The sequence below is a fragment of the Chelon labrosus genome (genome assembly GCF_963514085.1).
Source record: "Chelon labrosus genome assembly, chromosome: 7".
Taxonomy (NCBI): domain Eukaryota; kingdom Metazoa; phylum Chordata; class Actinopteri; order Mugiliformes; family Mugilidae; genus Chelon; species Chelon labrosus.
Genome location: NC_140343.1, coordinates 12,555,422 through 12,567,973, shown reverse-complemented (window position 1 = coordinate 12,567,973; position 12,552 = coordinate 12,555,422). Strand labels below are relative to the sequence as shown.

General features: G+C 41.2%; 1 protein-coding gene across 1 annotated transcript; it reads right to left on the bottom strand.

Annotated features, from left to right (window-relative positions):
* Positions 1–827: 827 nt before the first annotated feature.
* LOC311490845 (desmoglein-2.1-like) lies at positions 828–12,552 on the bottom strand. Its single transcript, XM_084548571.1, has 14 exons — positions 12,312–12,552; positions 8,775–8,903; positions 7,953–8,108; positions 7,176–7,317; positions 6,615–6,775; positions 5,649–5,783; positions 5,007–5,192; positions 4,347–4,648; positions 4,126–4,268; positions 3,546–3,767; positions 3,162–3,389; positions 2,858–2,988; positions 2,356–2,712; positions 828–2,194 (listed from the first exon to the last, which is right to left on the bottom strand). Exons 1-14 carry the CDS (start codon positions 12,351–12,353, stop codon positions 1,199–1,201), a joined length of 3,330 nt encoding a protein of 1,109 aa, XP_084404697.1. The 5' UTR covers positions 12,354–12,552; the 3' UTR covers positions 828–1,198.

Genomic DNA, 12,552 nt, shown 5'->3' with positions numbered 1-12,552 from the left:
AGTGAGTTTTTTTTCATCTGAGAGCAGAACCCCAATGGCGAGTGAACAGAAGCTTTAATTTTGCAGACACTGCTATGGACTACCACTCCTACTGCAGACATAGGTCAATCTGACGGCAAAGTAAAGCTCAGCACTTGTGGCCTAAGAGATTCTACTGAGACGGATGAATTTGGAAAGTTTTGAAGTAAATCTGAAGCGATCCAGACGGGCAGGAATAAACCAAAACTAGTGAAAATATTCAAACGTCAGTTGTAACAAGAAACTTTTGTGTTTCCACAAATGTTATAATTCATAGTGTAATAGCTATTGGGTTATAAGCTTTAATTTGAGAGTACTCACTTTAAGGAGTGATTGTGACAGTTTACTAAAAAGCAGTTTCACGGACAGATGGATTTTTATTCACCTTAGGTTTTCGTGCACGTTCTTCCAGTTTCAATTTGAAAACAATTCTTGGCCCTGTGCCTTTGAGGAGACTCCAGACCTTTAATGTGTTTACTAGGCTGCAGTGCCCAAGGCCATGATAATGAACTCTTACCGCATGTAGTAGGTGTTGGTGGTTTAATATCAGGCTTAAAAGCTGCTCCATTCATTACTACAGCTCATGTGAAGAAACAAAGAAATATTCAAGTGTAATTATGGCCACATCTGGGATTCCCCAGTTGTGAGGAGATCTGTGGAGGCTGGAGTTTCTTTGCAAACTAGAAGCTAACTCCGGGTTTTGCTCAGTGAGTTTAATACTTTACTAGACCTGGTAATGACAGATTACATCTCGAGAATAATAAAGCAAAAAGAAGACAGGATGCAGTTTGGAGTGAAACAGCAAAAGCTTCCGTTTCAGATTTTTAATAAGATTGAAAAACACAAAAAATAAGCAATGTTATCCATCATAACTAAATATACAAGAATTTTTATAGATCATATATAAAAAGACAGAGCTCCACCCAAATCCAGTACATTCCAAAATGAATCTACAGGTTTGTATAACGTATTTATTTTGTATTGATGCAACCCACACAGATATAGCATAACGGCAAAATATATTTTGTTCATTTTATTGTTTCCATTTATTCATTTTCCACCTTTCCCAGTTGGAGCAGTGTCTATTTAGCTGTACTGTATCCAGTAGCTCCCGTACATTACTTGAGTCTCATCACCAATGAACCTTTTCCGAGGTGCCAAGAAAGTCTATTCCTCTCATTTAGTGAATTTCTGTCTTTCTCTCTTCCACAATCTTCTTTCTGTGGGTGGTGCCCCCCCTCACCTGGGACTGACCTTGTGCCTCCTGAAAAACCTGGCCTCCATTGCTCGTTTGCTCTCCGACCACCAAAACTCTCTGAGATCCAGAGAGCATGTTAGCCTGTAGAATACCTCCTTGGACTACGGGGGTCTGATTTCCTTTTAGGACTTTCATTGTCCCTACAGGGACTTTGCTGTCAACAACCATCATGGCCTGGGAGCCAGAGAAGTTTCCAGTGTGGAACACGTTGGCACCGCCCCTCTGGACTGCAGTGTTGTTTGACATCATCATGGCAGGGCCCTGGGTTTGACCACCAGACATCACTGTCTGCTCCTGAACGACTACTCTTTGGGAAGGTCCAGACTGGGTGTTGTTTACCAGCACCATGCCTTGGAGGTTTGTGGCCGGTGCCTTGGCCAACAGCATGGTGTTCTGAACCTGTGGCTGGACGACATAATGCATCGGCTGCATCACAGGGGTGGTGGTGTAGTAGAGAGGTTGCTGCTGCAGTAGGAGCATCTGACTCTGATTTGCCCTCCCCGTATCGACTGTGGCCGTTGCTTCTCTCACTGTGGCTGTGTTTTCCTTCACAATTTGAGAATGCTCTGTTGTCTCCCTGACCTCAGTCTGCTGTACTTTGTGAATGGATGACTGCAGCTGGGGTGGAGAGGACTGCTGTTGGGCAGTCTGCACACTTGATACTGCTGTCATGGTGTTGGTTACTGAGTGACTGGGAGGAGGAGTCAACACTTGTTTGACTTCAGTTGAGATCTTCTTGTCTCCGCAGACCTCAGCCAGTGTCTTGAACTTCAGTCCGAGGTCATCGAGGAATTGCAGGTCATTGTCAGTCTCGAGGAGGCTGCAGCAGCCCACTGAGCCAGCAGGAGAGCCCTGGCCTTCATAGCCATACTGCAACACACGATCCTCCAGCCCAGTATTATCGACTCCACTGGTCACCTATTATTGAATGATTAAAAATGTCATTATAAGTCCTTAGAAACATCAGGGGTGTCTATGTTTACTTGCATTAACAGCTCTTTGAAATGTGTTTTTAGAAATACTTTCAAAGTTAAAATGCTGGCTTTTGATCCTTTCTCATCAGTCAGCTGATTCCTCACCTGATTGTAGTACTGCTCCAGGAGGTGGTCTGATAGAGCTATACCACCGTAAATTCCTCCATCTCCTCCTGATCCTCTCCCCTCAAACTCGGAATATGAGCCACTGTGAACCATCTGGTTCATCCCCCACATCTCGCCTCTGGAAAAACCATCGATGGTGCTCCCATTCATCCCGTTCATCCCGTTCATCCCGTTCATCTCGTTCATCTCGTTCATCCCGTTCATCCCGTTCATCCCGTTCATCATGTTCATCCCATTGCTGACAGTCTGCTGAAATTCAAATCCTGATCCAGGTGCCATTTCCGATGTTTTTTGAGCTGTGCCTATACACACTGGTACACTCAGTAGTGGCACCTCCTATATACACAGGGGATCCAAAGATTAGAACAGAATCATCTTTTTTTTTTTCTCATGTTGTCAAAAATCATCATCTCAACAGCCACCAGCCGCTATGTGTGCCAGTATTTCTCTTGTCAACAATGTTTAAGAAGGCTGGTCTTACCGTGTTCTCTCCCTGGCGCTCGGTGTTGTAGTTGATGAGCTGTGACTTGGTATCAGAAGGTAAATCAATAAAGAGGTCTGAAAACTGTTCAGCACTCCCACACTGGCAGAACAGCAGCAACAGAGGAATGACTGTAAAACAACAGCAAAGTTTTAGTCCAACTTAAAAGTTCCCAGTGTGGTGTGCTAATTGGTGTGTATTGAATTAGAGGAGGTGCTTTTTAAGGTTGTATGTTGAAGTACATTACAGGCATCACCAATTCTTTGATCACATGACCTCTCATCTGAATGAGCATCAGACTTACGCAGTAAGAGCAACAAGCCCAGTAGTAGTAGTCCAATGCCTGCTGGTCCTAATTCAACTTGTCTGCTGCTGGCACCCATGCACACTCCTTCAGTCTCACAAGTACAAACTTGGACCATCACTTTCTGTGGTTCTGAACAGGACTTGTCCTGCATGTCCATCACCTTAAACGCCACCGTGTAGACACCAGGAAAAATGGGCTCCTCCATCAACAAGAGAGCTGCAGTGTCTGCCAGAACCAAGACAAACATTATGTATGCAGAAAAATTAAGAACTCAAGGTCCACGTTTTATTTTACTTTCTGGTAATCCAATGGTTTAAGATGCATACCAGACATAATGTTCTTACACTTATCTCGGATGTCAAAAATTGAAAATATTCTTACCATTGAGACGCTGCACTTTCCATTTTCCCTCAGTGCCTTCTGGAACGATAGAAAAGCGGAAAGGAGGCCCAAGAGGGTATGTATCCTCATCATAAGCGCTCACAATAACAGTTTTATCCTTGATGCACATAGTCTGCTCGTTACTGGTCAGCACTGGGCAGTGGTCATTAAAATCTTCCACCTGGATGGCCACGGTGCCTGTGGCCGTTTTCGTCGGCATGTCTGTGATGGAAAAACAGAAGTAAGAGCATTCAGTATTCTGCTTTGCTTGTCTTTCCTTTGTTCGGAGATAAGTTCAGGTACAAACACGTCACTGCCTTGGCTGGTGGACACTTGTTACTGATATACGGTTCATTGTTTTGGCTGCTTGACTGTCTGCACGGGTCTGTTAATTCACCATGAAACAGACAGTGTACTGATGACTTTAGTAATCAATGGCTTTGACTTTCATATTGTTTCATAATAAATCTATTAGCAGAGCTTACACTTTATGAACTGTTGATATTGACAGCGCACTTTTATGCAATTTAATGCTCCGATATATTTAAAGCTGCAGTAGATACACAATGTAGATATTTACCTTCTGTAATGCAGAGTATTTTAGCGTAATATGTCCCATTGATCAGGGCTGGAGATTCTCTGTCAGGCATCTTGTTCAGTCTGATCTCTGCTGTCTTTGGATCAATGGTTAGCCAGTTGTCAGGGTCTGAGCCCTTGGCATACCTGCACAAGAAATCAGCTGTGTCAGTTAACGGTTATCAGTTTATATTGAGATTACAGTAATATTGTGCGTACACTGACCTGACATTCTCCGCTGGTCCGCCAGTGTCTCCATCTGTTGCAGGGTAGCGGGCAATAATGTCATTAATGCTGAAGGAGCTGGATCCCTCTGAGATGGGAATAGCTTTAATGCTGGGAATAAAACGTGGCCCCTCAGGCTGGTTCTTCACATTGATTTTGATGGGATAGGTTTTGAAGGACCCGCCACCGCCTCCACTTGCCGGAGTTAAACCACCACTGGATCCACTTCCCTCAACGTATGGAGACTTGTTTTTCACAGCTAATCCTAATTCAAGGTTCTTTACATTCTCATAATCCACAGGCTGTGAAATGGCAGAAAGATGACTTGTTTTAGTTCTTGCAAAACCCAGTTAAGTATGCATATGAACAAGATTTCAGTAACAACCTCGTTTTGAAAATTCTCAATGATTTTATAGTGACGCACAACAGTGCAACATCCCATTTAATCATAGTTTGTATGAGATGGCCTCTCCACTGAGTTCCTGTATACCAAGGTGTTTGGGGGTTAAAGGGTTAAAGAGTTTATCCTAACACCAGGCAAAAGGTAACAAGCAGAAGATTAGACTAGATAATCTGATTTTATTATTCTATTACACTGATCCCAAAAAGACTGGAGTAACAGCCCATATATTATCTATATCTAAATTAAAACAGCAGTACCTTGTCAAGCATTAGGATGCCCTCGTTGGTTATGGGGTCTGTTCTAATGCTGAAGTACCCAGCCTCATTGCCTTGGACAATATCAAACATAGCTTCCCAGTTCTCTGTGTCCTTCAGGTCCAGGTCCTCCGCCTTGATCCTCATCACCTCCACACCATACGTATTCTCCTCAATGCTTCCCTCATACTGCAGAGCAAATTACAACATCGAAGTTTAGTTATGCAACTTTATTTTAATGACACACTGATTTACTTTTCAACTTCTTAACAGCTTCTTCACAAATGTAGCTTTCTCTTTTACAGAGTCAGACTTGTCAGTGTTCTTTCTGCGCATTGCTATTTTGTGCAAGAAGATGACTTGAAAAGCTTGAAACTTCAGTTTTAAAAGCATGAAATTACATTTTGAAACTTTGACGGATGTACATTGTTGTCTCAGAGCTGACTTTAAGATACCCAATTGTCAGAGAGAGTCTTCAAGTCCATCTTTTGAGTTACTCTTTGGGTGAGACAAGCATTTATGTCTTCAAGGCATGCCACACAACGGATAAACGAACAAGTTTCTCTCTTTCAGAACAATTTTTAATGACATTTCAAGCTTTCAAACACTGAATTTCAACTTTACAAAACATTTAAACAAAATTACCATCTCTTTTTCCAGAACGGGAACATTGTCATTCACATCGTTGACGTTAATGGTAACGGTACTGGTTGCGCTGAATCCCCCTGGTTGGCCGTCTAAGTCTCGACCTATAACTGTCAGAGTGTACTGGTCTGCTTTCTGAAATGTGAAGACAGTATAATTAATAACCCCAGAATAAATAGTTGGGCTCAAGAGGTAGAGCAGAGACTTGACTCTGTTGCATGTTTCAGTGAAATTTCTTCAACAACTGGAACAGGATGGCATAATAACAAGTCATGCATTGTACACAAGCCAAAATTAAGAAAGAGGAGAGTAGCTGCTATCTCAGGGAAGGAGCACCTAGCTGCTGTGGAAGACTATTCATGTGATGTTGTTCTTGCACACTTGCCCATCACAAATAGTCAACAAATACTTTGTTGTTTAAGAGCAAGTTTGTCAGATGGGCGATCCCACTGGAAATGAGTGAAAGTGACGTCACACCTCAATATGTCCCACATTTTCTCTCAAAAAGGGCAGAACACAAAATAATAACAATACTAACAAAAATAAAAAAACAGAAATGAGTTTTAAATAGTATCAATAGTGAGAGAGAGAGATTAACGAGTTGTGGCAGGAGCACAAGTTCCCATATGATGTTGGTTGCAGTTCATAAAAAAAAACTGTGATCCCCAGTCTTTCAGTCGTCACACAAGAATCTGCTGAAGCTGGTCTGTTAGTTTGTACTCCTAGTCTTTGTGACAGTGAAAGTTGAGTAGTGGTTCCCCAGCTTTAGCCAGGGCTCAAGCAGTCGCTCTGATAGAGCCTAAGAAGTTCTCTGCAGAAATGGGCTACCTAGGTGCTGCAACTTTACCCTGGGATGAGTTTTCTTCACTTTACAACATGCACCATGATGTCATGAGCGCTAGAGTTACAAAGGTACACACGTAGTTTCATTTGACAATATTTTGTATGTGTCGGTATAGTTCATACCTCTCTATCCAACTTAGGGTTTCGGATGTAGATGGTCCCATCTTTGTTTATGTAGAACATGTCATGAGGCGGATTCTGAGCTACGAGGGTATAGGCAATCATAGAATTGATATTCCCAGGTTCATCTATATCCGTTGCCACCACTTTCATAACTGAAGTATCTGCAAAAACAGAATTTTTATATTATATGAAGCAGTCATCAAGATTTATTCCACCGTCAGTGATGTTCTGGTTCAAAAGAAAGACTCAAAAGTTTAGGACACAAAAACACAAAAGGAGGTATTGTATGACGTGTTTCCCTGTGGTTTTACACAGCGATGTTAACATATCAACCAGAGGAGGTGTTAGCTGCTGTGTGTCTTGTAATGTGATATCAGTATTTGAATTCACAAAGCTCATAAACATTTGGAATAGTTCATGTTAATATTTTAGGCTAGATAAAAAAAATACCTTCTCTGATTTAGTTGAAGCACTCTAAACATTCCTTGGTCACCACTAGTTGGGTGTGTGAACTGCAGCATACAGCTTATTAGAAAGAAGTTACCGTTGGTACACACTAACCTTTAGGACTGAGCTCATTCACGTATGCAGGAGACATTTTTTGGAAGATTGGAGGGTTGTCATTCTGATCTACAACTTTGATTCGTAGGTCAATGTTTTTCTCAGCCGGTTTCCCATCTGTGAACGTAGCAGTACCTGACAGCTGAAACAGCAGGAGATAAAAACTTTATCATCTGTCTTGACATAAATAAACTGTGAAGCAAATCACTGCAAAATATTTTAATTTTAACAATGAAAAGCAGCATTTATTGGATCTTATAAAGGGGATAAAGTAAAACCAGACAAATCTCTCAATGGGGGCTACCATTGCTATGATGGCTAAGATGACCTTTTCATTGAGTAAGTTAATAGCAGGAACAAGAGACACTGTCACATGTCACTGAGCTATTGGTCTTTTATGTTAAACTCTGGTTCAATACTAGCAGTATCCACTGGATGGATGGTGTTTATCAGCACATTTGAATGTGAAGACAACTACATCAGTGTTGGGGAAAAATACACATGCTCCTTACAACCAGTGGCACTGGGACTGAAGATGTAAAATTTGCAGTGAATTCAACCACTTCTTATACAGTAAGTGTAGTCACATTAAAAATCACATCACTCGCTTACATTGGCACTGTTTGTTTTCTATATCAAAGCAGGAAGATGTTCAGTCACCCTGTCACTGAAATCAGACATGTTCCTGACTAGTTCAGTAAAGTCCCTTTCTTTCCCCTTTGGCTTTGTGTTGCCTCATCACCTCAAAATTAGAAATCAGCCGTGATAATCACTCACATTGTATGTGTCAATGTATTCTCTGTCCAGGATTCCATTCACACGAACGTTTCCAGTGATAGGATTAACCGTAAACACGTTGTAGGGTTCTTGGTTTGCACCACGACCTTCCAGGGAGTAAATAACATTATTCCCATTGTCAAGATCTGATCGAATCTGAAAAAAGGAAGATGCAAAAGACTTGATTATCTCACTAAAAAAAAAATAATAATAATTTGCACCATAAAAGTAAGAGTTGAACTGATGAGAGAGTTGAGAGTTTCCTTTGATTATAAGATCAGAAGAGTTTGACAGTAGCTGCCCAGTAGCTACCCCTATACCATATTTCTGCACACAACTGCTTCTGCACACAACCACTCTGCAATCTTAGTCACAATTTACAGACTGTATGTTATACTGTACTCTGCATGCTGCTAAAATGACTGAGCAAGAATTTGCAATCACCATACCCACTTTTAAACACAGCTAGTCTACTGCTGTATACTTAATACTAAGCTGAGCCAATGCAATATTAAGTTCAGTGTACAGTTGTTGTAAACCTGAATGACCGCAATAAAGTCTGTCTGCATCTATTGTTATTACCTTTTGTAGCCTGTTTTGTTTGCTGAGTACAGTGCAGATTAGTCACAGAAGAGTCAGAGGCAGTCAATATTTCAGCAACGCATTTTGAGTGAGCTATTCCTAAATCCTTGATCTATCTGCACATGAGGTAATTTCTCTCACCTTGCACCCAGCAGAAGTGCTACTAAAAAGCTTACATCAGATGTTTGTACTACAGGAATAGTGGGTAGAATTTAAGTGAATTGGGCAGCAGTGACTTACCCTGGCAACAGAGTCCCTGCGGGTGTAGTCCACATTTTCCGTCAGAGGCTTTGGAGGGAGAATCCATTCTCTCCTTTTTCTCACCAGTTTCTCTTCAGAGTTGGCCCTCACGCCAGCAACAGCCTGGAACTGTGACACAACACATTACACCTTCAATTCCTTCACCTCTTTCAAGTTGCTTAAATTTTGGCACATTTGAGAGTTGTGCAATAAAATATTGCCAAACGCAGCACACAAATCGTCAGGATGTCAAAAAAAAAAGTGTAATTTGCTGCACTGTTTTATGTGAACTTAAGCATTTAGTTTTGACGGCCACTAATTCTGAACTATAATAACCCAATCAATGCAGAAATAGGGCAGACCATAATCAGTGGGCACTGATCTCCCTGGCTGACTGTGCCCACTGGCTGGCTGTACTTTGTCACGTAACCTAAAGAAATGCCAAAATAGTAGCACTTGGGTGTTATTTTATTCCCCCTTCAAATTTTTTTTTTTTTTTTTTTTTGTATGAAAACATAAAAACATTTTTACATCTTTCACAAAAAGAGTTGCTCTGTGAATTTGAAGTGGAAGCTGTGATTTCAGTGCGCGCTTAGCTGGAAAAAGAAAGCAAATAAGGGCTAAGAGGGAACCACCCATTTATTAAATAATAATAATAATAATAAATTTTATTTATAAAGCACTTTACATCAAAGATCTCCAGTTAAGCATTACATTATATTGCTTAGCCCATCCAAAATACATATTATATGTTTTTAATGTTCCAATCTTATCTGGATCTGTCTATCTGCGGCTTTAATAGCAAATGTTTGCCACTTATTTGAAATAACTATGTCTGATGTGCTCTTCAAGTGGATAAAGACTGGCTTGTGTTAATTGTTTGTTTTTGTTTGGCGTGCTGTCACTAGGCAGTTTGATAACGTGTCATTTATGTTGAGTTATGTGGTGTGTTTCAACAGAAACAGAGAAAGAAATACCTTCGCATGAAACTGGATAGTCAAACAACAAATCAGAGCCATTTTGTTGAAAACTACTTCAGCTGAGCGGCGCTCAGATGACATGTATGACTACATCGCCGTTACCCTTCTATCCATCGGCACATAAAGCTCACCGAAATGATCTGACTGGACGGTTGGTCCCCATTTGAGCGAGCCACAGTTAACTTTTGGGCACAAGAAAAAAAATTGTGTGTCGGGAAGGTTGGGCTGGCTTTCAGACTAGTTCTTTCTTTCTTTCTTTCTTTCTTTCTTTCTCATTTCTTATTTCTAATTAACCCAGTTAATTTGGTGACAGAATTAAGTTGGCAAGCAGAAAACTGACCAAAACTATACCTGGTACGATCAAGCAAGACAGACACATCCCAAATTTTAAAATATTACAAATTGCCACAAGAACTGAAAGCTTTCTTTTAAGAACAGAAACCTCTAGCCATGTATTAAATCCATCTTTGACTCTTAACTGTGTTTGTACTGTATGTACATTTCATTGTAATCTTCATTGGTTATGACTGCAACTTTACACCGAACAGGCATAACATTATGACCACTGACAGGTGAACTAAATTACATTGCCCGTCTTGTGACAATACAATGTTCTGCTGGGAAACTTCTGGAACTGGCATTCTTTCATGTGGATGTTACTTAGACATGTACCACCCACCTAGACCAGACCAGACACCCCCACCCCATAGCAATAACATTCCTTGATGGCAGCTGAACTTTAAAACCATTATACTGTATAATAAAGGCATAAAGTCTGGGATATTGTTTCTCTTGTCTGACATCAAATATTTATTACACTGGCAAGTTTGTTCCTCTGTTATCTCCCACCCAATAGCAATGGTAAACGGTAAATGGCCTTGCTTTTATATAGCGCTTTTCTACCTATCTCAAATCGCTTTACAGCCACAGACACATCTACCCATTCGCTCACACAAGCACACACACATTCACACACCAGTGCCACGCACTGGGAGCAACTGGGGGTTCAGTGTCTAGCTCAAGGACACTTCGTGGACAAACCGCTCCACCTACTGAGCCACAGCCGCCCCACGCAACGAGACTCCTTGATGGCAGCAGCCATCCCCAGCAGGATGCAGCCTGACACAGACACACACATAAAAACGGTTTAGGAAGAAATTCAACTCAAGGTGTTGACCTGGCCTCCAATTTCACTAGATCCCAAACTGATCAAGTATCTGGGGGATAGCCACAGAGCCCCCTCCCCTCAACCCATTGGACCCAAAGTCCCCCACTAACAACATTGTGTTACCAGACACCACAGGACACCCTTAGAAGACCCGTGTCCATTCTCTGATGAGTCAGAACTGTTTCGGAGGCACAAGGGAGACCTACACAATATTAGGTCACAATGTTATGCCTGATCGGTGTACACTTAAACTTGGGTGTCGACATTTTTTCGTTATTGTGACAATCAACATACACTATAGATGGCCTCTAGTCAGGTGTTGCAAGTTTCTCTGTTATGAGTCAGTTAAGCCAGAACTAGTTTAGCTACAAATACAATGTACATTAGGTGCGGCTATTGTGTATATTCGCACTGGTTCAGATTATACACTGACATATGACAAAAACATTCCCCATTATGAATTGTTCTTTGTACAATTTGTACTGCTGAGTCAGATGCTTGCTTGAAAAAACACAACAGACCATAAAAGAGGTTCCGGTTTGAACACAAACAACTAGTTTTTCCATATTTATATTACTTACTTATCTTGCTATTTTTTATACTTAAAGTTAGCTAACGTTATTCTATTTGTATACTTTTTACTGTTTCTGCTATTAGCTTGCATCTGGACCAGTAACTAATTTCGTTCCACCTCACATACCAACATGTGTGAAATGACAATAAAACTCCTTAAATCCTTGAATAAACAATTAAACGCATTTCTTTTTTCTGTGCTCTTATATTATTATTATAATATTCCCATTCTGACATTTTCATGGCAGGAAACTCGTTCTCATGAGCCAAGATGAAACCGCCAGCCCAAGCCTAAACAAGTTCATCAAAGTTATGGGGAGTAAAAGAGCAGGTTGTGAGATAGTAAACGGTGTCATGTGTCCCACAGCACCATTTCCGTGGCAGTGTAGGTATATCTGCTATTGTCATCATAAAACATATCCTGAAGCGAGTGCGTTGACAAAACCGAAATAACGTAGAAACTTAAATTTGAGATATTTTGGAAGTAGATCTCTGAAAATTGGCAAGATTGTTCTGAAAATAAGAAAAACGAGGGGGAGAAAAGCACACGGTTGCTTCTGCTTTCAGGTAAATACCAGCACCCGCTTATGCCCGCGCTATTGTCCGCATGTCCATTACAAGAAATAACACCGTAACAGAGAGAAATATTTTTTCCAGCCACAATAATCTACAAGGAAGATATTCAGGTTTCCAGCTGAGGCCCCGGAAGCGCTGAACCACAAGTAATACGCAAGATAAATTATTTATTATAACCACAGAAATGGTCATCTGAAACACTGAAAATTTGAAAACGCACAAAATTCCCCTCAGACTTACCACAAGTAGTAAGACAAAAACGGACGAAAAAGCCCGAATCATGACCGGAGAAATGTCTCGTATCCGGATCAGGTGAAGACAGAAGTGTTATGTCCGCCGACGACAGGTTGTGACTGAAATGACTGACCGGGCGGTAGGAGGGGGGGCCTCTTAAAGAGTGCGTGTGGCGCACAGACATCATTGATGGACGGGAAACGCTACTTCTTTAGAAAGTGGCACACCCTGCGGTGGATCACAACAC

Excerpts from the sequence above, each read along its gene's own strand:
- LOC311490845 (XM_084548571.1), bottom strand. The coding sequence starts at position 12,353 with ATGATTCGGGCTTTTTCGTCCGTTTTTGTCTTACTACTTGTG. Across the intron at positions 8,109-8,774 it reads GCAGGGACTCTGTTGCCAGG|ATTCGATCAGATCTTGACAA; the intron begins GTAAGTCACTGC and ends TCCTTTTTTCAG. Across the intron at positions 2,195-2,355 it reads TGGAGCAGTACTACAATCAG|GTGACCAGTGGAGTCGATAA; the intron begins GTGAGGAATCAG and ends ATTCAATAATAG.